Source organism: Mauremys mutica, chromosome 10 (genome assembly GCF_020497125.1).
Source record: "Mauremys mutica isolate MM-2020 ecotype Southern chromosome 10, ASM2049712v1, whole genome shotgun sequence".
Classification (NCBI taxonomy): domain Eukaryota; kingdom Metazoa; phylum Chordata; order Testudines; family Geoemydidae; genus Mauremys; species Mauremys mutica.
Window position 1 is genome coordinate 68,993,306 of NC_059081.1, and position 25,112 is coordinate 69,018,417.

The following is a 25,112-nucleotide window of genomic DNA, read 5'->3' on the forward strand; positions in this document are numbered from 1 at the left end:
TGGCTTGACAAAGCCCTGGCTGGGATGATTTAGTTGGTATTGGTACTGCTTTGAGCAGGGGGTTGGACTAGAAGACCTCCTGAGGTCTCTTCCCAACTTAATCTTCTATGATTCTATGAAATATTTGTTTCTAAATCTTTAATGAAGCAGACAAGATCTGTAGAAACTGGCATTGTTAAATAACCCCATTAGAAGTTATACTGCATGGTTGGGGTGGATCTCAAAGATGATTTATGGACAATGAGTTAAGATTCTCCAGGACAAAAACTGGACAACAACAATTAAAGAGGACATTATATTTATATCATTTGAAAGTACTGAACAAAGATATCTTCTGTGGGAGGCATTTGGAGAAGTTTTTAGGGGTCAGCTCATAAGCAGAACCTCACAGTTGAAAAAGGAGATTAAGAAAAATTAAAATCAGGAGAGATTCATAAAACCCCAGGTTCAAAATAGTATATAAATAGTTAACTAATATTAGTGGGAAACTAAATATGTTGATGACACATGCCACTGAAGAAGCCCTTAGATGTATAAAACCAACGTTTTATGAAACAGGAAATAAAAGTGGCAAGTTACTGTCTTAAACTTATAGTGATTCAAAAGCAACCATTACGCCACCAATTAATAGTCAGCAACAGAGACACACCCTAGTGATGAGTGCTTCTTTTGCTGCTTACTATAAACCCACTACTTCACATACACCAAGCTCTGAAGTGATTTAAAAATATCTGGAAGTAGCAGGCTTGCCAAAGATACATGAAATTTATAAAAAAAACTGTAGATAACAGAAGAAGAAATCCACCAAGCATGGAAAGTAGTACAATTCCAAGACCTGATGGCTCTCCAGGTGAGTTTTATAAGGTAGTTTAAAGGAGAATAGTAGGTCCTTTGAGGGATCCCTTTAGGGCCATTTTAAGCTCCAGCCTAAGGCCTGATCTAAACAATTACGTTAGAGTGACATAGGCCACCTTGTGTCGACCTAATTGTGCATAAGTCTACACTTAAATTTGCCTCCCACCAATGTAAGTGCTCCATCATGCCAACAGAGTAACAGCACCTCGCCAAGTGGCATTGAGCCATGGTCCATGTACTGAAGTTGACACAGCACAAATGTAGACATCGCATTACCTTTATCAACCCTAACAGTCCTCCGGCAGCTATCCCAAAATGCCCAATACTGACTGCTCAGGTCACAGTTGTCAACTCCACTCTCCAGGGTGACAGAGACCAAAAATTTTTGAAATGCCTTTTCTTGATTGTCCATCTTGGCAAGTACACCTAGCAGCTTTCCATTGTTGTGTGTAACTGTCCCACCAGCCATGTTGGCTGCACACTTCATACAGGCTCCTGCCTGGAGCAGACAGGAAGTATTTTATCTCGGGGGCCTGTAGAGAGAAGAGGCTGTGCAAGCACAGCTATGGACCAGCCACAGAAACATGGACATCTATGAGCAGATTGTACAGGAGATGCAGGAGAAGGAGTGTGACAGGTAGCAGCAGCAGTGCCGTGTGAAAGTAAAGGAACTGCAGCAGGCATACCAGAAGTCCAGGGAGGCCGACAGTCAATCAGGTGCTGAGCCGCAGACCTCCTGCTTTTACAAAGAGCTGCATGTCATATTTGGTGAACACCCCACCACCACCCTACACACCACTGTGGATACTCCAAGGCCCCTGGTGTGAACAGTGAGGAGGAGAGTCGGGGTCCTGTGACTGGGGGGGTCCAGCTATTCCACGAGCCAGGAGCTGTTTGAGATTCAACTGCAGTCCAGTCAGAGCCAGCAGTTGAGCACAGAGAAGCCTGATGCTGGGGAAGGAACCTCAGGTAAATGTCTGATTTTACTTCCCATTACAATGATTTACTGATGCCTACCCTGCAACTTAGCAGGACACAGCTATTGACTTTTCATTAATTCAGTTGTACTAGAAGAGGCACTGGTACAATAAAGAGGTAGAGTTGCTCTCGGTTTTTCATTGCCCTGCAGAATTAGCAGAGGGGCCATTTGGAGCAGTTTATGTACACAGGGGTGTCTCTTGAATCCTCTTCAGAGATCTTAGTGAAATTTCCATGGACGTATATTGCAATCCTCTCCCAAAAGTTTCTAGGGATGGCAGCCTTATTTCTTCCTCTGTGGTAGGACACCTTCCTATGCCAGTCAGCAATAACTTCAGCAGACACCATTGCAGTCAACAGGCTAGCAGCATACAGGTCTGGGTGGCTTTGAGACGCCAGCAACAGCTGTGATCGCTGTGCCTTTGTTACCCTCAGAAGTAAGATTTCAGCTAAATTCACCATCTCTTGCAGAAAATGGAGCCATGATTGGGAACCTGACTCTGCAGTCTCAGTCACTCCTGCACGACTCATTTCTGCCCCATCATGCATTGCCAAAACTTCCCAAAAGACAGTGCACTGAATGGTGGCAAGATGCATATTGGGATACCTACCCATGGTGCACCACACTCCTGGTGAGTCCTTGCAGTGCTGACACAAGGAGCCAAGTATGCACGTGTACAAACAATATATTAACTGCAGCAGCTTTTATGCTGATGTAACTTGCATTGGCAAAAGTTTGTAGTGTAGAAATGCCTTCAGCTCCAGTCATCCAGTAGAGGGGACTTTTGGTATCCCCAGTTAGTTAAGAACTGACATCAGTAGAAGGCCCTTAACATTTGAACCAAGTGGAAACTGTAAACAGTGAAAGTTCAGGAAAAAGTTTTTCTTTGAGGTTACACAAAATTCTTGCCAAACAATGCTGAACTTCCAAGTTACTGTGCAACAAAGAATACTATCACACAAGCAAACCGATGGAGAACAACCTAACTGCCTCCAAACTGCTCACCATACTTTTTACGGTAAAAATAATAGCTAATAAATACATGCTACAAAAAAAATGAAAGAATAAAGTGCTTGCCAAGAAAGTAATATAAATAGGAATACATCTAATAACAATGTAAAAGCTTTTTATTGTAGGACTCTATTGAAATAAATCAAAATCTATATGTTTTAATAATGTATAATACTCATCTCTACTAACAGACCACAACCTGAATGCCCATCGTTTCATGGGGGGTTATGCAAGAGAGGAGAAGGAAGGCATGCGGAGAGTCGTTTTCAGGAAAATTCCTATGTGCAGCATTGTAATTTGGCAAGGGGTACAAGCTGTTCTTTGTAAAATAAGCACATCACAAAGAGCTCAGAGTTCAGCCTCTTTTGAAGGTTATTTTTCAGAATAAAACCAGAGCCATGTTGCAAAAGTGTCAGCACTATCAGAGGGCTGAATGCTGCTGGAAGCCAAGCAGGGGCAGAATTCTACAAGTCCATATATGGAAGTATTGCGTATTTTTCATAAACAGTAATGAACTACTGCAGTTTTTAATACATTTGAAACTTATTTCCCTTATTCTTTCCACTTAACTAGCAAATATTTGATATTAACCCTTCAAATGTCTTGCCTCTACACATATCCAGTGCCAGCATCACCACTCTGGAAGGGGGGGATAGCTCAGTGGTTTGAGCATTAGCCTGCTAAACCCATGGTTATGAGTTCAATCCTTGAGGGGGCCATTTAGGGATCTGGGGCAAAAATCTGTCTGGGGATTGGTCTTGCTTTAAGCAGGGGGTTGGACTAGATGACCTCGGTCCCTTCCAACCCTAATATTCTATGAAGCTCTTCAAGTGTTTTACAAACATTTACTGAAGAGACCTCACTACCCTCATGAAGTTGGTTCATATTATTCCCCAGTCTGCGACAAACAAACAGGAACAACGAAGTTAAGAGACTTCAAGGTCAAACTAAATCAGTGGAAGAGTCAGGCCTTTAATCCAGAATTCCCAGACACCAGCCTCTTAAACTAGACCATGTATGCTTATAAATTTTGACAAAGCAGCTGCTAGAGGACCTTATGTTGTATGGCATCAGGTACTAAAAAGTCCACAGCCAGTGTGTGAATGTATCACTGAATTGCTCCTCAGCTCCGTTTCAGTGACATGTGATTAGATCATTTTCCCCATAAAAAGCAAGGTTTTATTTTCTGTTTGTTGTGACATGAATGAAATCTGAGATCACATTTTCTATTCTAAAACTAGGATAGTATTTGGTTCTTAGTGGAGTGAGCTCACCATTGGTACAATTTCACAGTTGTATTGACCTTTTCTGCTCTATAAATCCAGCACCAGAGGGCAGTCTCAAACTCATAATCAAGAACGGATGAAATAGCACCACCTCTGAGATGGACAGGACATACTATCCAATGCTGAATGAGAGATGGACAGTGATTAGATGCAAGGAATTATAAACCTACCTTACCTTAACACTGAGGAAAGATTTTTTTTTTTTTTACTAATTTTAATAATCAGAATGTAGTGTTACTTCCTGCCTCATTGGGAAACAGTGACTGATGTAATCAAACGCTACTTCTTAAAAGTACAGTCTAAAAGAGGTAAGTTCTATGGGCACACACAGGACCATCTTAAGGTCTTGTGCATTTCAATAATAGTCAAAATCTACCTTGCTGTAGGAATCAGCACAGAACTTTTAAAGGTTACTTACTAGCAAGAAAACCTCTGAACTTTGTCAGGTGAGGATTAGGTGTTTCTTCAGGATTCTCTGTAACTAATCTAGATAAGGAATGACTGTTAAATCAATCCTTCTTACTTAAACAAACATATCGGGAATTTCTGGAATGCAAGTCAGCACTGCAGCAGATCTCCACTCCAGACAAGCTGAAGCACAAACAGATCTGTCACTTCACTGGCTATAGCTGTAGCTTTGGTATACCAGTAAAATTTTAAAATTGAATGGGAAGACTGGATTGGATGAAGGCTGTGAAAATTGAGGGCAAAGTATCAAACAATTAAATTTGCTTAGAATTAAATCTACTTCTGTTATCACTTGTATTCGGTCCCTCATAGGCTACCAATCCCCCCCCCCCACCCAAAAAAAACTGGACCATTGGTCCCCATCCTTCTGAATGTCTCCAAGAAATGGGAAAAGGGACACAGCCGAACACAACAGGTAATCTGTGCTAACAAAATATGCCTTTGAATTCCAAACACGTTGTCCTCTTTTTAGCTCTGAGAAATCTTTTAACACAAATTCAGAGAATAATAGAATTGGTTTCAAAGAAGTATCTTTCAAACTACTCGCTCCTCTTAGTGATTAAAAAGTCTGAACATTTTTAAATTTCCAGACTTAATAGCATACAGTGATGCTCTTCTCTTTTCTTAGCATTTGAAAGACTAATCTACATGATCAGGATTTACCTCCAACTTTTTTTCTTAATTACTGAAGATTTATGGAAAGTGAAATCTGTCAGCATTATCCTGAAGATCTGTATTTATACAGAAAAATATGCAGTTTATTGTTATATTAGCATGTAGTTATTGTACATACACACAGACATAGGTGTGGGCAATAAAGCGGCAGTCACATGATGGAAGGGATTAATTGAGCACCAGATCAACTTGTAATCAGCAAACTTGACTAAGTACCATAATCTTATCACTTCAATTTAACTACACACATGCAAATATAGAAATTAATTATAATTTTATGTATATCATTTTATTACCAACTATATTCCCAACAAATGCATGCAAATTAAAAAATTCACAGCACTAAGACTTGAGAATGCAGATTTAGCCCTGCACAATTGCTTGCAGGTGCAGCTACTGTAGTTTTTTGCTAAAAGGAGCTGAAATCAGTGCTGGATGGAGAAATGGAGTTGTGAGAAAAGGTTATGAGTTTGAGGGACATTTTCCAATCTTTAATTTCAGAAATCAGTATCTTTCAATGGCACTCCACTCCTTCAAAACATACATTGTGAAAACTTAACACCATTTAGTAGTTTTGTTTCTCTCACAGCATGATTAGCCACGGTAGGAAATAGGTACGGTTGTGTGCTGACTTGAGAATACCTACATCTGTAAGGGTGGGAAAACCAAGCTAATTTCAGTGCTGCCAACTCACATATTTATTATTTTTCTCATAATATCTGGACTTCTCCTTAAGTGTTTAAGTATCTTAGTGTCCCTATTCATTCTAATTTTCCCAGAGGGTTGAAATCCAGCTGTCAATGGCACTTAAAAATGTTATTGATATATTATACGCATTGTAAAAACTCCACAATTCCTTCAGAACCATTACATACTATTATGCCATTAAGTACTTTTTTAAAATGTCAAAATTTACTCATGTTAATGGCTGCAGTATGTTAGCTGTGCGCTGAAAATCCTCTCTATATCATTTAAAAAATCAGAAATACAGATGGTCCCCAACTTACACAAGCATTCTGTTCCAGAACGCCTTGCGTAACTCGAATTTTGCGTCAGTCGGAAACATATACCTGACAATTACACACACACACAAAAAAAACCCAACTATTTCTATCTTACAGAACTTTTTCTTTAAGTGCGGATTTGCGTAAGTCGGGTTTGCGTAACCCGGGGGGCATCTGTACTCTGACCTTTATGATGCAAGGTTTGTTTTTAAAGCATTAGGAAATTACCTCCAAAGATCTTTTTTTCAAAACAGAGATCCATTTCTCAGTCACTCCTCAAGATTTAAAAAAACCTGAAAGACTGGATTTTTCAGTAATACATTTTCAAACTAAATTTTTTTTTATTTTTAATAGTACAGTTTTTAAATAGTTATTACTGGGCTGAGACCACACAAACCTACATTTAGTCCTGTTTCATGCTGATACATATGTCAGAAAGTCATAATCACCCTGTGTCAAATACATAGTTATTTATGGGAAAATTTTCTGTACAGAGTTTTGTACGATGTTACCAAACTTCATAGCAGGACAGCTCTACTCCTGTTTGAGCCAAACATGAGAACCAAAAAACAAACTCCTGAAGATTAACATTACCTAATGAAAGAAAGTCTTTCAAAGCCAGGTTTACATGTTAATAAGTAACCCCTATGGCAAGCTAACAACAAACAGAGCACCTTTACAGAAAAATGCCATATCATAGTTACATCAACTGAATTCTATGGACTTTAGTGAGTGGAACTTAAGGAAGGGATTCTAAACATCAAAGTCTTGTGTGGACATTAAGCTCCACTGATCCCTTCTGTAAAATCAAGTGTCCATCAAAAGTTTACCTTCTAGGCACTGTTGTGTCATGTGCGTAATATACACCTTCACTCATACTCTGTTGCTTTTCAATAGTGTTCTATGTTTACTGTTATTTCTAAACTGCTTTGGCATCTTTCTGGGATGGAAGCCATTGTGTGCAAGAAATAAGAATGAACAATGTTCCTGAAGTCAAGCTGCTGCCAACTATATTCTGGGAAAACCTTTGCTTAACTTAATCTACGGTACATACAGGATATCAGAAAGCCACGTAAAAGACAATATAGACTGTTCTTCAAACTCCAGCTCACTTTGAAACATCCTTAGATTGCATATTTAAGAACAGCAGATTGAGTGGCACAGTGGTTTATGTACCAGCCATCTTCTCAATGACACTTCAAATTTGGCTCATTTATTGTGCAATATATTGGCTCACTTGACTTGAGTACACTTAAACTTGCTCATGCTATCGGACCTGAAGTCAGTTGTTTCTGTTGAATTCCACTTCATTTTCTGCATCATTGAACTAACTCAAATCCCTCCCAATTTATACATACAAAGAGATCTCTCTCTTTCTCCTGGGAGGAAGCTCCTGAAGTTTTGAGTTCAAACATCTATTGGTGCGAAGTAGGACCTCTTCATTATACCCCCCGTCCCGGCCTTCTTCCCCTTTTCCCATGTAGCTGGGGTTGCATCACCACATCGGTCTTTTCCAGGCTTGCTGGTACAATGCTTGCTTTGTGTCTACTCCATCTTACCATACACAGTTCATGCACCATTTTCTTGTTCTTCGCCCATGTACTTTAATCTCAAACATCTCCCTAACAAGATTCCTTTCATCCATCCTTTGTACACACCCATACCATTTCAGCCTCTTCTTTACAGCTTCTTTTTGATATCAAAGATCTTGGTTTCACTCCTGATGACATCATTCTGTTGTTCCTCCTCTTTTTCTAAAAGCAAACTGCTCCTTTCCTAAAATGGGCTCCACTGTTGGACAAACACGACAATGATTCTTTCTAACATCTTCATACAATGGGACAGCAATGTAATTCCTTATTACTTTGAATGTATGTGTCACCATTTTGTTTGCATACTGGTACCTATATGGACTTTTTCCATTCTCTTGGGAGTGTCTTCTTTTTCCAAACTGCGCACAGGACTCACCTGAGCCAGCATACACGAAACTCTCTCAAGGCTTTGATAATTTCCACCATGACTTCATCTGGACCTGCTTCTTTTCCAGGTGCCATCTTCAGCAGTGCAGTCTTGATGTCTGCCTCTGACAGGTCAGAGACATCTGAGTATCGGTTCCCACAATGGTAGTGTAGCATATAAAGTAGACCTTCATTAAGTTGACCCTCAAAGTATTCTTATTGGTTATTCATATTATCACTTACTCTCATATCTATAACTATATCTCATCAATACACAGGCTTCCAAACTGGGAACCACATTCACTGGTGACCTTTACAATAATTAACTGGTACCAGATTTTATTTGTTTTATTTTCAAAAGAAATAATCAAAGTTAACAAGCCCCAAACTTATCCTGTTATCTGGATATTTTACAAAAAGAAACAAGAGGTAAGTATTTTCTAAAATTATCTCCCAAGAGAAGGCCTAAAACAACATTCAAGTTTCAGGTCCTCAGCTAGGAGATGCATAAACTCAGGGTGGGGTTTATTATGACTGGGGATGTCTACTAAAAGTGGGTGTTCATTCAAGTCATCCTCCTACTCCTCCTAAAAGCCCATATCTTCGCTCCCTAAGGGGAAGTGCTGCAGCATGTATCTGGCAGCAGATAATGATTGAGTCTAAGGGAATTAGCATAATTACACTGGTGTTAAACTTTAGTAAAAATGAAGTGATGCTTTGTTCAAGCAGACTCATTGCCCTTTTAAATTCACTGGAAAAATTCAAAACTTACTCCACTATAAACTGAATTTTGCTATAATCTAGTTCACTATGCAGCATGTGGGTGTGGGTCACTTGCCAGAAATATCTGAGTGTATTTCCCTACTATTGTGGGGGCCTCAGGCACTGGTGTCCGAGGTCCCTGATATTCTCTGCCTGTTGATGATTTTTTTGTTTGGTTAGTTGCAAGGAAGATGCTAGATTGATGTCTCTGGAAACTGAAGTTCTATCTTTATCCACATAACATATACAGCACTGGCAGTACAAGCTTGCTCAAAATGCTCTACCAACATGCCTCAAGCTTAAGCCTGTGGTAGTATTTCTAGGAATTAAATCGTGTTCAATGCCTAGCCTTTCTGCAAACACCACTGTGATGGTGCGCCCCATAAGGCTTTATGGAAATATGCTTATGAATGTATATATGACTTAACTGGAATATGTTTTATGCTACATATGCCATGTATCATATCTATGTAAAGGTTATTCATAAGCATATTTCCATAAAGCCTTATGGGGTGCACCATCACAACCACTAAGTGCCAACTGTAGCAACAGCTTTTGCAACATAGTCAGCTGTTCAGCAGCAACTGGACTCAAATCATCAACTCATCTCATTTAAACCACAACACAGCTATCAGATGTTAACTCTGGTCACTACAACGTGGGTTAGATTCAAAATGATGCCTGGGACGTGAAAATCTCTATCCAATTGTCCATTCTATGAGTCAGTTTCCCTGATCTCGTATGGTTTATCAGGTTTTAAAAAGGGTTTCTAAAAATTTAATTTTACATCTTATCTAACAGATCAAGAGATGACTTACTAAGTTATGCCCTTATTCTTTAAGAAAGGCTACATAGTCGTAATTTAGGTCTTTTCTTTACTGAGTAGGTTTATGCATATTTAATGTAAGTACTGTAGACTGAAAATACAAGTCTCTTCCATCTCAATAATTAACAGAATTTATATATAGCAGCATGATCAAGAAACAATGGGAAAGCACAGGATACCCACAGGAAGCATATACCAAACATTTTCCAAATGGAGATAAAAAGACAAATAAGCAGGGAGAATGCAAGGCATTACTACAGTACACATCAAGGGAAAGGGAACCTATATCAGCATAGCCACTCCAAATTCACAGTTCATATACTGCTAACAACTCACAGTAAATATCAGTTTTTAACTGTACAGAGACACCCCTCTCTAACATTTTATACTAACTTTATGAAGACACAGGGTTTTGTAGCATGGTTATTTTGTTGAGACAGTTTTTTTGGCATTAGATGATACAAAAGACAAGTGAAACTTATTCAAATGATCTTGTCATTTTCTGCAGAAGCCCGAATAGCTCTATTTAAATTCAACATTCTAGGCATGTTTAGTAGGTAACCTGGTGCTAAGGAACATGGAATTCTGCAGTTAGCTAAGGAGATAACATTGCTTAAAGGAGAGGTTTTTTCTGGTATACAAGTTGTCTGAAATTCTGAAATAATTAAATGTCTCTTTAAGTAAGGTCCAAAGCCTCTGTATGATATTTTTGTCTAGTAAAATGACATTTACTGGCCGGACTGCTAATAAGAATTATGGACTCACCGAGCAAGGTTCAAGGACAGCACTTTGGCAGTAATCCCAGCATCCACTATTCCAAGCAAGAGTGGAGTCCATACTGTACAAGGGTATTGCTATTGTACAGTGCATTCCCTCCCCCTCATCTTTAATAGCAGTCTTTGCTAGTAGAGCTAATCTTCCGGCTCTTGGGTGTCTGGGAACATACAAAAGATTAGGTGGGCAGAAGAGGGGTGGGAGACAGATTGGAGAAGTTAAAAAAATATGGTATTAAAAGATTTTGGGAGAAGAAAGAACCAAATATTTGGAAAGAGGTAGAGAACAACACAGGGAAAGATAGATATACAAGGAGGTAGGAGAGAAAAGGAGGAAATAGGAAAGACTGAAACCACCACCGGGGAAAAATATGCACCACGAGCAGGTCAGAAAAAAGTCTAAAAGATGCAGGAGAGGGAGGGAAGTTATGTTTCAGGTAGTTAAACTGAAAGATGTTTGATTAAGTTACAAAATTATTACACTATTTATTCATTCATTCCTTTAAACTGCAGGGCTGTGGCAGCAGCCAGGTATTTATTACCCTGCTAGTGGAGGCAGGGTAAATTTTAAGCCAGCCCCAACACCTTTGGTAACTAACAAGTACCATTATCCTGTTGACATAATTGTTGCAGAGTCTCCATGTCTAGTAAACTCTGCCAAGCTCAGGCTGTTGCAGTTTTGAGTTCTGTGCTATCTGGAGCTTCACCTGCTAAGAGGCCTGTCAGCGCATACTGTGCACCTCTAACCCTGAAGAAAACCTCAAAACTGCAAGATGTGAAGATGGAACCTGCTCAGCAAGACCGCCATCATAGAATTTGCAGGATGTTGGGAAGGGAATGTGTGCATATGGGGATGGCTAACTGATAGAAGAGCACATCTTAGATTGGGTATTATTGTGTCTGGGGATGCTTCTCCAGAACTTAATATTTATTTGGTTAGAGGAGTTAGCTACAGTTCACACTGTTCCTTTGTATTTTCAGATCCTGTTCATTGATCCTTAGTTATGATCAATATTGTATTATAGATTTAATTAAACTTTCAATTGACTAGTTGTCTGATACCGTGCACCACTCTTTCTGCACAAGTATAAAGCAGCCTTGGGAAACACAGGAATGAAGCAGCTGAAACGGAGGAAGAGAAAAAGAGAAGATATGTGCTCACCACTGGACTTGCCCGAGCAGAGCTGGCTCTAGAAGATGCCCGAGATCCGGAGCTGAGGTAGCAGCTGTACTCCGATGGCTGCCCGCAAATACCCCAAGAACACAGTAAGCAGAGAGAAGAACAGGATTAGCACTGCAGCAATCAGAGCAATAGAAGAGTCAGAACACTGCCATTTCAGATTAGTTAAAAAAGGGGGACATGCAGCTGTGAAAGAAAAAAAGAGGAGGTTGAAGCTGAAGAGCAGACACCTACTTTAGACAAAAGGTCAGCATAAGCAATTGGTACAGCAAATGGACTGAGTAAAAAGGTTTTGGTTTAACTCTTACACCATGTGGAGCAGAGAGATGTTGGTACTTAATATTTTATTTGAAAGTTAAAGATACCGATCAGACATTCCTCCCATTTCTGTATGTATGGAGTGATTCCATCCCATTCCTTCATTAGCAGATCTTACCTCCGAGCTCTGTTCAGTCCTGTGATGCTTTGGGGGTTCACCCAGACCAGTAAGGGGTTCGGTCAGCCCCTGCCCTGTAACCTTGGGTGCCTTTAGGCTGTGCAGCTTTGCTTGAGAGCCCTGATGGCAGCAGTATGCCCACAGCACAATGGTCTCACCCTGAGCTCTGACCAGCCCATTTATTCCTTGCAGGATGATTCCAATAACCTTCTAGACATGAGTCTCCCCAAAACCATCTCCCCTGCAGTGTTGAGTCCCTTTTACTGCTCACTCACAGAGGGCTAATAAATTGTTGTTTGTACTGGCTCTTTGGAGGCAGCGAACATGGTGTTACCTCTGAGTGCCTAGTAAGAGGACTGGATGCTGCAAGTGAGAATGTTTTGGGGCGCCTCAGGTCCAGAAGGATTGTTGGGGATGCCCTACATGGAGTAAATGGGCTGGTGGAAGCACAGGGTGAGACCACTGTGCTGTGAGGATGCTGCTGGTGTCAGGGCTCTCAGCCAAAGCTGCACAGCCTAAAGGTACCCAAGGTTACAGGGCATGTGGCAAGAGAACCCCTTTTTGGTCTGGGTGAAACCCCAAAGTGTCACAAGCCCCTCACCCTCTTCTGCAATACTGTGCAGTTACAAAATGAACACTTGCTCAATCCCCAAAGCAAGAAACCTCCGTGGTTGATAAGGGTTTCTTCTTGATTGGATGCAGATACTATGATAGGAACTGTACCCTCCTATAGACTGAGAGCATCACCCCCTTCAGCCTCTATCTCCTTCGGATTCTAGTCTTTCCTAAGAGCAGGTTTCCACAGAGCAAGATATAATTGACAGTGTTGACTTGTGGCTGACAGGTTTAGGCCAAAATAGTCAGAAACATTATCGTGTTAGTCACCACACTGACAGGCTAGAATCCGGTGAAAGTGATGAATGCAACAGTATAAAATAAGGAAGGAGTTTTACCCATTAGAAAAATCAGAATTGAAATCTCTTTTGCACTTGAATTTCTGAATTATTTATTTGACTTCCACAGCAGCAATCAGACACCCTATTGCACTGCACAGTATTTTTACACACATGGATTGTCAGGTGTATATAAAGAAGATTTCAGCACATTTATAACACACTTGAGCCAAAAAAAGGTGCTCTTTATGCTCATTTCCTACAACACTGTTTCTGTCACTACTGCCTCAAAGACAACTGTGAATGTAATTTTTCAGAAATGCAATTCTGATTGTTAAAAAAGCAGGAACTGAAATACACAAAGCATGTCCTGTTTATTGTGTCCTTCAATGATCAAAAAACCTTATGACTCATTGCATTTCAAATGCTGTTGGAGACAAGACTGACTTTTTGTTGACTGCCTTGTCAATGAATGCCTATAATCAAAGATCAGAGGGGTAGCCGTGTTAGTCTGGTTCTGTAGTTCTGTCCACCACTTGCATCCGAAGAAGTGGGTATTCACCCACGAAAGCTCATGCTGCAAAACGTCTGTTAGTCTATAAGGTGCCACAGGATTCTTTGCTGCTTCTATAATCAAAGATGTCATCCGAGATACAGATTTCTAAACAGTATTAACAGTGGTGTGTGTGAGACAGTATGATTTTGTAATAATATTGGTGGTTATTTTGTAAATAAGACTATTTTTGGAATGAAGTGCTGACAATTTAAGCTTTAAATTTGACCTTCTAAACAACAACTATTGGAATCTGAAGAGGAATGACCTTGATGTTAAATGTAGTTTCTTTCCATTAAAATCATTTCTGAAGACAGACAACACTAAAATATACCAACTTCCGTAACTCAACGCGGTCAGTAGAGAAGCCATCCTCAACTCCTCAGCTACTGAGAGAACTGACAAGATTGAGTATCCTCAAGGTGAACAGGCCAGTGGAAGCTTGTCTACTTTGTTTTACAGGTGGGTAGCAATGCAATTTCTAGTGGAGGGTGTTGTTTTTTTCACCTTGGGTGGATGTTTGGTTTTTGGGGGAAGTTGTGTGTGTGTTTATTGCTTTGTGTTTTTAAACAAGATGAGAATTGAAGCTTATGTAGAAAAAAAAACTTTCCAAGATTGGGACAAAAATGGTCCTTTCTGGAACAGAGCCATAAGCTTAACAACTGTGACTTCAAGACAGTACATTGGCAGCAGATGATAGCCAAAAAGCTATGGAAAAAGGAGAGAGGAGCACCCTGAAACCATGCTTTTCTTGATATTCTGCAGATAGTGACAAAGCTTCATGCATGTTGACTATTGAACTTTGTCTCAGAAAAGTCAGAGCAAATGCCTAAGGATTCCATTCCCTTAAGAAACCTGTTAGATGAGTCTTGCTCCATCACTGCTATTAAAAATATAAATTAAATAAAACAAAAATGAAATATACTATGGGGAAAATGTAACTGCTCATACCAGTCTAATAGCGAACTATTGTTTCTCAGCTACCTCGTTTCCATTTGTTCCTCTCCTTGCTTTAGCATTTATAACCAGGGATAAAGCTGCTCTTTATATGTAAGGATCTGGTGGGAAAGCAATTTGTAAAATGTCACTAGCAAAAGAAAAAGACGGATTGCTGAGTTAAGTGCCCGCTGGTCAGTAATTTGGAGGTGAACAAGGAAAGAAGAACTACATACCACTTTGTCCTACACATTCTCTCAGTGTGTCTGGCTAGTGAGGATCAAGACTCCAACATCCTTCAGAAAATGCTTCTTGGCAACAATTGCCCAAATGTCTCCTCCAGATATGAACAAAGCTATAAACTTCACGGCCACGCGCATAACTGTGTCAATGCAAAGCTGTAATCAAGATATTCCTCTGGAGGCAGGGGTGAAAATAACTGAAAGGACTTACTGGTATGCAGGACCGGGGTTCTGAGCAGGGGGTGGGGCCTCTACCTAAAGGGAAAGGGGGTTTTAAATCCCCAGGGCCTTTAAATAGCAATTTAAATTCGGCAGTGATTTAAAGGGCTCCGGCTGCGGCGGCAGTGGCTGGGAGCCCCAGGCCCTTTAAATCACCAGCGGAGCCCATGGTAGCAGTAACTGCAGCTGCTGCTGGAAGCCTATGGCCCTTTAAATCACTGCCACAGCCCTGGGGCTCCCGGCCGCCACCGCTACCCTGGGGCTCCGGCAGTGGGGCTCTGGTGGCAATTTAAAGGGCCTGGGGCTCTGGCTGCTGCCCGGAGCCACAGGCCCTTTTAAATTGGCAGCCTGGGGAAGCTGCCCCCTGCCAGTACAGTCAGCTGTGAACCGGTTCTTGCCAGTACGCCATATAGGACCGTACTGGCTTACTTTCACCTCTGTCTGGAGGCAAAGGCTTCATATTTCAACTGTCTTGTGATTACAAAGCACCATGCTACACTAGAAATGGAGAGATTGTATTATTCACCAGTATGCAGAATCTGTGGCACAGCAGAGAGAAGAAAAGAGAAGAGAAGAGAATGGTACTATGGACATTAGTGTCTTTGTACAACATCCTTAGGCTTGGCAGAATTTTTTTTTTAAATCATTTCCATGGATAATATCAATGTTTATTTTTATCTATTTAAATGTTCACAGTTGAGGGAAATTATGGGGGTCCAGACAATTATTTAATGACTGCAGACACTGAGATATAAAAAGTTAAAGCTTTATAACCATTAAAACAGAAATTGTCAATACCATGGGTCAAAATATACAAAATAAACTCTAGTAAGTTCTCATTCAGCATTTTTCTTATTTTGTCTATCTGTAAATTTCAATCAATGGAAATATTTTTGCACCTGTGTGGTCTGTGAAAGTGAATGTACTGACATTTACTGATAAAAATCTAATCCTTCCAAGCCTAAACGTTCTCCATTCAAAACGCTATGCTCCATGTCTCAATAAGATGGAGAAATCGCTCTCAGAACCCACACTAAATGAATGTTTTGCCCAAATTAGGACTGCAGGATGTGATCCTTTGAGATATTTGTCTAAATGATACACACCTCCACCCACCAAACTGCACTGTGCAGGTGGCAAATCCATTGGATTACAGGCTGCTGGAACCTATCAATGGATGTTGCAACAGAGCAAAATGAAAACAAGAAGACCTGTGAAGCAAATTGATTTGAAGGGCAGAATAATATTGATAAAAATGTACAGTTCTATTAGCAAGTCATATTTTGATTGCAATGGAATGTCATGTACTGGTAGAGGATAAAGTGAAATATCAGCTGAGTTAGCATTACAGAGACAATTTCCATTTATTTTTCTAAGTTAAGAACAGGATAACACTTCTAATGCATAACAGCGCATTAGAATATCTATTTTTTATTAATTACTGGTGAAAAATAATGCAAAAGGTTTAAGACTTTCACAAGAGAAGAACTGAAAAATTAAGGTCTCTATTTGCATTTTCAAAGCAGGTACAATGGCAGTATAAGTTTCCTCACCCCCCACCCCACACCAAAATGGCTCTAAACCTTACATGGGGACACTGTCTGAGAGGAGAAGGGGTGTCTATCTTTAGTCTGTGTTTTGCAATTGACATTAAGGGTGTTAAGAGTAATACTGATATTTGTAAGCTGTCCACTAGTTAATGGACTAAGCCCTACCCATCCCCTAGCTCATTTAAATAAGCCAGTGAACCACCATTAAATGCTAATTGTCATTTCTGACCAGAGTCAGATTTAAATGGCTAGAAGCATCACCCATAAATGATTCCTTGAGCTCTCCAGTCTCACCCTAGCACGTATTACAGACTATCCTTCTCCTAAGTCAACTGGTAAATACCATGTTACAAAAGAATGCAAGGGGCAGGGGAGATAGCTCAGTGGTTTGAGCATTAGCCTGCTAAACCCAGGGTTGAGAGTTCAATCCTTGAGGGGGCCAGTTAGGGATCTGGGGCAAAAATCTGTCTGGGGATTGGTCCTGCTTTCAGTAGGGGGCTGGACTAGATGATCTCCTGAGGTCCCTACCAACCCTGATATTCTATGATTCTATGAATCTCAAACCATGACTAAGTCACAAGTCTGCACATGCTTTAAGTGAAAACATAGTAGCATGGGGATACTACATTTTTAAGCTATCTGAAGTCAGTTTCTTTAAAAGTGAAATGGAACCCCAGGGAAGAAGGGGGGTCTTATATAAATGTGGTTTCAGAGTAGCAGCCGTGTTAGTCTGTATACGCAAAAAGAACAAGAGTACTTGTGGCACCTTACAGACTAACAAATTTATTATTCCCATATGCTCAAATAAATTTGTTAGTCTCTAAGGTGCCATAAGTACTCCTGTTCTTTATATGAATGTGGTTTTCCAGCTGATGTTTTGAATTTTCTTAACAGCAAATAAATTCAAAGACAGAGCTAAGATTCCTTTCACCAGAAAGGGAAACCCTTTAAACTGTGTTACATTGAAACCATTAGGTGATACCCCTGCACTGCGTAGTATGACAATTGCAGGTAGGACACTTAGGCTGTGGGTACACTTAGCACTTCAAAGCGCTGCCGCGGTAGCGCTGCCGCGGCAGCGCTTTGAAGCGCTAAGTGTAGTCAAAGAACCAGCGCTGGGAGAGAGCTCTCCCAGCGCTGTCCGTACTCCACCTCCCTGTGGGGAATAACGGACAGCGCTGGGAGCCGCGCTCCCAGCGCTGGGGCTTTGACCACACTGGCGCTTTGCAGCGCCGCAATTTGCAGTGCTGGAGAGGGTGTGTTTTCACACCCTGCTCCAGCGCTGCAAATTTGTAAGTGTAGCCAAGCCCTCAGTATTTGTCTCCAGTGGATCTACACGGAGGGAACTGTGTAGAGGTGATGCTCCCAGTCTTGTTTACATAATTCTCCACCATCAGCTATCTGGCCAATAATCCTATACTGCCCATTGATACAGATAAAACTACGCTCTAGTAAAACAGGTTATCATAGCACACAACACTGAAGACAGGCCCAGCAGAAAAATGCAGAAAACATCTTACAGCACGAGAACTAGAGGCACTATATCGACGATTCCCACTGTAAATGCTCTCATCATACAGAGACGCCTACAATTAAAAAACAGAGTCAGCACAAAACTGGTAGACTTTGGTTTTGTTTCTAATCTGGAGCATTACAAGATAGCAAAGTGCAGGACAAACAAGGGAGGGCAGAGGAGAATGAACAAAGGTGCAGAAACAACAGGGGCATTTCCTGTAAAATGCCGTATGGCATGCAAGTGAAGAATGAACCCGCCAATTCTTAGCTCCAGTGAGCTGTGAAACACTACAGAACACGTGCAGAATTAAAATGAGAAATCAAAAAGTCATCAGAAACTTCACACATTCATGCATTCTTAACAGTTCTTTTTCGAACTATCAACTTTAACACTTAAAATTACCTGCTACAAAGTGACAACATCAATTCTTATAATTTTAGTTGTGCTACACCAAATATTTCTGGGTTGGGACAGGGTAAGGAAAAGAGAAAAGTAGATTTCTGGTATATTTTATTGAAAAAGAGATATTAGTTACTACATTAATAGGAAGCTGTTGATGGGGAAGCATGTTCTAAACCACTACCACGTGGTTCCATTTTAGAACACCAATGTCTGGCTCAGAAAATGCAGAGTTGGGTTTCCTATCACCATTGTAAAGACTTGAGAATGAAGTTAAACTGAGTGTGCAGCTAACATAGGAGAACAGTGGGAATGTATTCTGCAAGAAACATTACACTGTATATTTTGTTTTCAAACAAGACAAATTTTTGCCACTTTGTATAGGTCAGGATTGATGTTGCCTCTTTCTAGTCCATATTTCAGTGTCCTACATCATACACCAAAATGAAGACAGAAATGTCTTACTCCAATTAGAAATCTACAGAAGTGTTACAGATCCATAAGCAACTGTTGCAGAATTCCAATGGGAGTAAAATGTAGGACCAGCAAAACAGAGTTGACAGATGCACCATGGGCATATGTGCATTCCATTCAAATGGATCATATACTAAAAAGACAATATAGTACAATATAAATAAACTGGACCAACAAGGTAGTATCGACAAGCTGCAAAGGCAAAAGACAATATGTGCATGGGTGAGTGCACAGCTTCTGCATTTGTGGTTAAAATGACAAAGCACAACAAACCCTGTAACTTCTGGCAGGCAGAACATCACTGTACAGCAAGGCGGGCTGGGGAAGACAAGCACAAACCTTTTTTATATAAAAATGGATAACAGCAAAAAGTGTTCATATTGGGATTAATCATCCTGGTCAGACGTATTCATGCTATTAAAATTTGTATGCTATAATGCAAGGAAGCTGAGTGTACAGATATTGTACTCAGTATTATGCATTAACCATCTGTGCTTAAAAACCTGAAAGTTCAAGTCCAAACAAAGACTAAGTATAAAGTAGACATATGCATGTTTCCTACAGGAAGGGAGGATATCAGAGTGTGCAGAAATAAAACTGAACAACTTATTTTAGTCACTAATCCTCTCCTTCTGTCTAAGAGAAAGACCTATATGTAAGGCTACGATTTTTTATTTTGTCACGGAGGTCACGGAAGTCACAGAATCCGTGACTTCCAAAGACCTCCATGACTTCAGCCCGCAGGCGGCTGGGAGCTACAGGGTCATCTCAGGCATCAAGGGGGACCCCGCTGCCCCCGACCATCGTGTGGGACCCCACAGCTCCAAGCTGAGGGGAAAGGAGGACCCTGGGGCTCCGAGCCCCCATGGGTTGTGGGGGCCCCCGGAGCTCCCAGCCGGCCCCCACAGCTACTGAGCGGCTCCCCATTTTGTCAGATATTTTTAGTAAAAAGTCAGGGACAGGTCACGGGCTTCTGTGAATTTTTCTTTATTGCCCGTGACCTGTCCCTGACTTTTACTAAAAATATCCATGACAAAATCTTAGCCTTGCCTGTATGTACAGCAGTCAGAAGGAGAGCTTATGACCATTCTGGTTTCAATCAAAGCCAGCAATTCAGAAACATCAGTAACTTTGGTACAATACCCACAGAGACAGGAAAATTATGAGGGTAGATTTTTAAAATTCTCCAGACAGTTTTGAACTATCTGTGACCATTTTATTATTGAACAGAAAGCAACAAAATCTAATTATTCAGACTCAGGATGGACAATTCTGCATACATTATAAGATTGGATACCATAAAAAAAAAGCAACAGGGAAGTGCATTCACAAAAGACACTACTGTTAGTAATACACATTCCCAGGAGGTGAGAGTTAAGTTCAGAGTGCACATACAGCAAAACTACACAAGGCACAATACGGATACATTAACAACACCCTCACCCAGCCAGACACTCTACTTTGCCTGCATGCAGAGAAGACAATTCAACCTCCAAGAGGATTTTAAGGCCTTATGCTTAGTGATTTTCTTGCACCAGTATAAAAATTATTTGCCTTGTAAATTACACAGAGTGGGAAGGGGGAGGGTTGCAGCTTCATCTCACATGTGCCAAGAGGAAATAGACTGGCAAGGTGAGCAGAGGAGTGGTCTCAGCTAAGATAAACTACTAATATTTAATGGGGATTTTGCAGTCTTTTCCAAGACAAAATTTATGACAATTGTCAAAAGCAAAAACAAAACAATTCCAGGAAAAGGAGAGGCACAGATCAACATCATGACCTGTCTTAAACAGATCTCTGTTTCCCATTCCAGACATAAATTAAAAAATGTACAAAGAAAATGCGTAACAAAACACAAGCCCTAGACACTCTTGGCAACCAGACCGACAAGAATGTCATTACTTCACTCCAAGGTCCTATCATTATTTGTGTGAATATAGGAGGTTGTATTGTCCAGGTGAACTCAAAACAAAAAAAAGTCAAGGTTAGAGGGAAACAGACAGTGACAGACCCTATTTCCATTCTGGGAAGAAGGTTGGGATTTGGAAGTAAAGTCACTGTTGCGAAGACCAAGGTCACAGTAGTAGAAACCCTGTATCAGCAGGAAGAAAAACCTGAGAACTCTGCATAATGTGAATGAATTGTCAAATTCTGTATTAATTCCTTTAAATTAGGATGGCGGTTCTCAAACTTCATTGCACCATGACCCCCTTCTGACAACAAAAATTACTACACGGCCTCAGGAGTGGGGAACAAAGCCTGAGCCCGCCCAAGCCCTGCTGCCCTGGGCCAACACCGAAAGACTTTAGTCCTGGGGTGGGGCGGGGGAGAGGCCTGTAACCTGAGGCCTACCATCCAGGGCTGAAGCCCTCAGCTTTCAGCTCCAGCCCCGGGCGGTGGGGCCTTTTGCTTTGGCCCCGGGAGTTAAGCTGACCTAGCCACCAGAGCAGAACACACTAGGTCGATAGAAAAATCTTTCAACTGACCTAGCTACCATCTCGCACGGAGGTGGAATACTTACACCAATAGGCGAACCCCTCCCATTGGCACAGGATGCGTCTACACTGAAGCACTACAGCGGCGCAGCTGTGGCATTTCAAGTATAGACAAGCCCTCAGGCACGTAAGCACTTAGACACTTGAAAATTTGACCTCACGTGAAAGAACATATTACTCTCATCCACTATATCCTCCAGTTTAATGCTTAAAAGCTCTGAAGCCTAGTCGAAAAATCTAAGAATACCATTTCTCACAGTGTCTTGTCCTTGTGCAGAGGAATTACCAATGTATACAAAACAGCAGAGGCACCTCTCATTTAGCTATCATAAACAGATCGTATGTCAGATTTTTAGAACAAATTTCAGAAACAAACAAGCTGCACTATTTTGTGCATCACTGATCAAAATCTGCCAGCAACAGCTTTTCCTAGAATTATTTTTCCATAGCTTCAGACTTGGGAGTCAGAGTGAAGTGAAGGGGAACGGGGGAGATGCAGGAGAGAAGAGAAGGGATTGCATTCTTCGGCTTGGAATTCTTAAGATGAAGGTAAGTTTTTATAAAGATAAAATTATTTGCTTTTTCTAGATTTAGGCTGATTAGCAGCACCTCTAACTTTCCCTGCTGAACAGGGGAGACCCTGACAGCCACAGAATGTGGAATAGAGAACCAAGATAGGCTGCAACAAACCAGGTTTACCAAAAGGCCTGTTACCACTCAGTTAAAAAAGAAACCTGGTAAAACTAGGAAGTAAAAACCTGCCCAACTCTAACCTCAAAGAGTTATTTGGAAAGCTGGGTGCTCTACAATATAGAGCAAAAAATGCAGGGTGTCAAAAGACCACCTGAGTGATCTGGGGAGCATCTAGAGTGTGAGAGGCCAAGCCTTTTTCCTGATATGCCATAGCTAACATAAGCAGGGAACAACCCACTGTCAGATAAGGTGCGACAATGAGAAGCACAAAAAAAGAAGTGCAGGACTAGGCCACTCAAATGAAATATCTTCTGTTTGTAAAAGACAGACAGTTACCTTTTCCATAACTGGTGTTCTTCGAGATGTGTTGCTCATGTCTATTCCACAGAAGGTGTGCATGCTCGCCATGTGCTCTGGTGCCAGAAATTTTTCCCCTAGCAGTACCTGTAGGGGGGGAGTGCCCCCCGTGACCCCTGGAGTGGTGCCTGCCTGGCATGGTATAAGGGGAGCTGCATGCTCCCTCCACCCTCAGTTCCTTCTTTCCTGACAACTCCGACAGAGGGGAAGGAGGGTGGGATGTGGAATAGACATGAGCAACACATCTCATAGAACATCAGTTACGGAAAAGATAACTGTCTTTTCTTCTTCAAGTGATTGCTCATGTGTATTCCACAGTAGGTGATTCCAAGCTATATCTGTTGGAGGTGGGTAGGAGTTCACAAGTTCCCAGGATGGAGGACGGCCCTGCCGAACCCGATGTCATCCCTGAATTGGAAGACAATTGCATAGTGCGAGGTGAACGTGTGAACTGAAGACCATGTGGCAGCCCTACAAATGTCCTGGGCCATGAAGACAGCTGATGAGGCCTGCACCCAGGTCAAGTGTGCCCTCACAATGGGCGGCAGGGGAACGCCCGCCAACTCATAACAGGACCGGATGCATGAAGTGATCCGGTTAGAAAGCCTCTGGGTGGAGATCGGCTGGCCCCTCGCATGCTCAGCCAAGGCAATGAACAGTTGCGAGGACTTCCTGAATGGCTTAGTCCATTCGAGGTAGAAGGCCAAGGCCCGCCACACATCGAGCGCGTGGAGGTGGTGCTCCTCACCGGATGCGTGAGGCTTGGGGCAGAGGACCGGTAGAAAAATGTCCTGACCCATGTGGTATGCGGAGACCACCTTAGGGAGGAATGCGGGGTGTGGGCGGAGCTGGACCTTGTCCTTGTGAAAGACCATGTAAGGGGGTTCGGAGGTCAGGGCCTTGAGCTCTGAGACTCATCTAGCCGACGTGATAGCAACCAGGAAGGCCACCTTCAACGAGAGGTGAGACCAGGAGCACGTGACCAACAGTTCAAACAGGGGCCCTGTGGGACGAGCTAAGACCAGGTTTAAGTCCCACTGTGGAACTGGGGATCTAGAGTATGGGAAGAGGCTTTCCAGACCTTTAAGGAACCGGCCAGTCATAGCATGGGAGAACACCATGTGTCCTTGCACCGGCGGATGGAAGGCTGATATGGCCACCAGGTGCACCTTGACTGATGAGGGCGACACCAGGGCCATCAGGAGCCTTGTCTGACTTTATCTTTTCCAAGACCCTGCTGATTAGAGGGAACGGGGGAAAGGTGACTTTATAGTGACCCCTTCAAAGCCTTTCTATAATGCAAGTCTCAAAAATGAGACACAGGTATGAGCAAAAAAGAGGATGTTTGTTCCTAGAAAACTATTCCTCTTTTTCTTCTCTTCCCCACCCCGAGGGATAGCTCAGTGGTTTGAGCATTGGCCTGCTAAACCCAGGGTTGTGAGTTCAATCCTTGAGGAGGCCACTTAGGGATCTGGGGCAAAAATTGGTCCTGCTAGTGAAGGCAAGGGGCTGGACTCGATGACCTTTCGAGGTCCCTTCCAGTTGTAGGAGATTGGTATATCTCCAATTATTACCTATTACCAAAGGTTCTATGTTACAACCCCCTTCCTCCTCATGATACTTCAGTCAAGATACATGATGCTCTAGTCTCAGTAATAAATCACTTTTCAGTTATACTCATCTTTAAAGCTTCCTCACAAACCTTCACTAATTCTCACACTGTCACTATGAGATAGGTAAGTATTACTCCCATTTTACAAAGGAGGGAGCTGAAGTTAAGTGACTTGTTCAATGTCAGAGGTAGTGTGACATGAAGAGGACATATGCTTTATTTTCAATATTGTTTAGACCTCTGACATTGGAAAATATAGACAGCTCAAAGGATAAATCACTAGATAGGGAGATGTTTGTATCATTGGATAAATCTTTATCTTATAGACAAAAGCTTAAATCCATCTCTTCCCAATTTAACTACAACTCTTCTGATAAGATAGCTAAAAAGGTTTTCATGAGACAGGGTTTGAGAGTTCTCAGCTGAGCTTAGTTATAGCTGGAAAACAAATTACTTTCATACCCACTGAGATTTCAAAATCAGCACATCTAGTGATATCACAATAGCTATGGTCCATGTTTTAATGGTTCACTGTTTTGTGATGCACTGATGTGATCTCAAGGTATGAAATTAAATATCACTACAACTCTATACCACATATTACATGTTGCAATTAAAAATGTGATTTTAGAAATATAGTTGTAATATTGGTGTACTTATTACATTAATAAGCAAAGAACTTCTGCCTGTTCTAGGTTATTCCTTTATCTTTACTGCTTTCCTGTTTGCCACCTTTACTCCTCCCTCCCCCAAATAATTATGCTGCTAGCAAAACAGACGGAGTAATGTTGGAGGTGGCGCTTATTATGCTCTATAAAGACAGCTCAACTATGTTACTGTTCCCCTAAACCTTACTCTCCCTTCAAATAGTGATTAATCTGAATTACTGTTAGTGCTGAAGACATCAAGGAGTGAAGAACGGGATTGTAATCATGCGCTACATAAAAAACTCCATGCTAC

General features: G+C 41.4%; 1 protein-coding gene across 17 annotated transcripts in view; it reads right to left on the bottom strand.

The window, feature by feature from the left end:
- The window catches only part of LRRFIP1 (LRR binding FLII interacting protein 1), a 183,047-nt gene that overhangs the window by 34,692 nt on the left and 123,243 nt on the right, over window positions 1-25,112 (bottom strand). For 2 of the 17 annotated variants that reach the window (XM_045032209.1, XM_045032198.1), the window contains exon 3: window positions 11,760-11,837. The exons of 14 other annotated variants lie outside the window; for them this stretch is intronic. In XM_045032209.1, coding sequence (XP_044888144.1) covers window positions 11,760-11,837 — 78 coding nt within the window. Of the gene's footprint in view, window positions 1-11,759; window positions 11,838-18,126; window positions 18,193-21,006; window positions 21,088-25,112 lie in introns of all 17 variants that reach the window. One more of the 17 variants, XM_045032212.1, reaches the window with a different exon arrangement.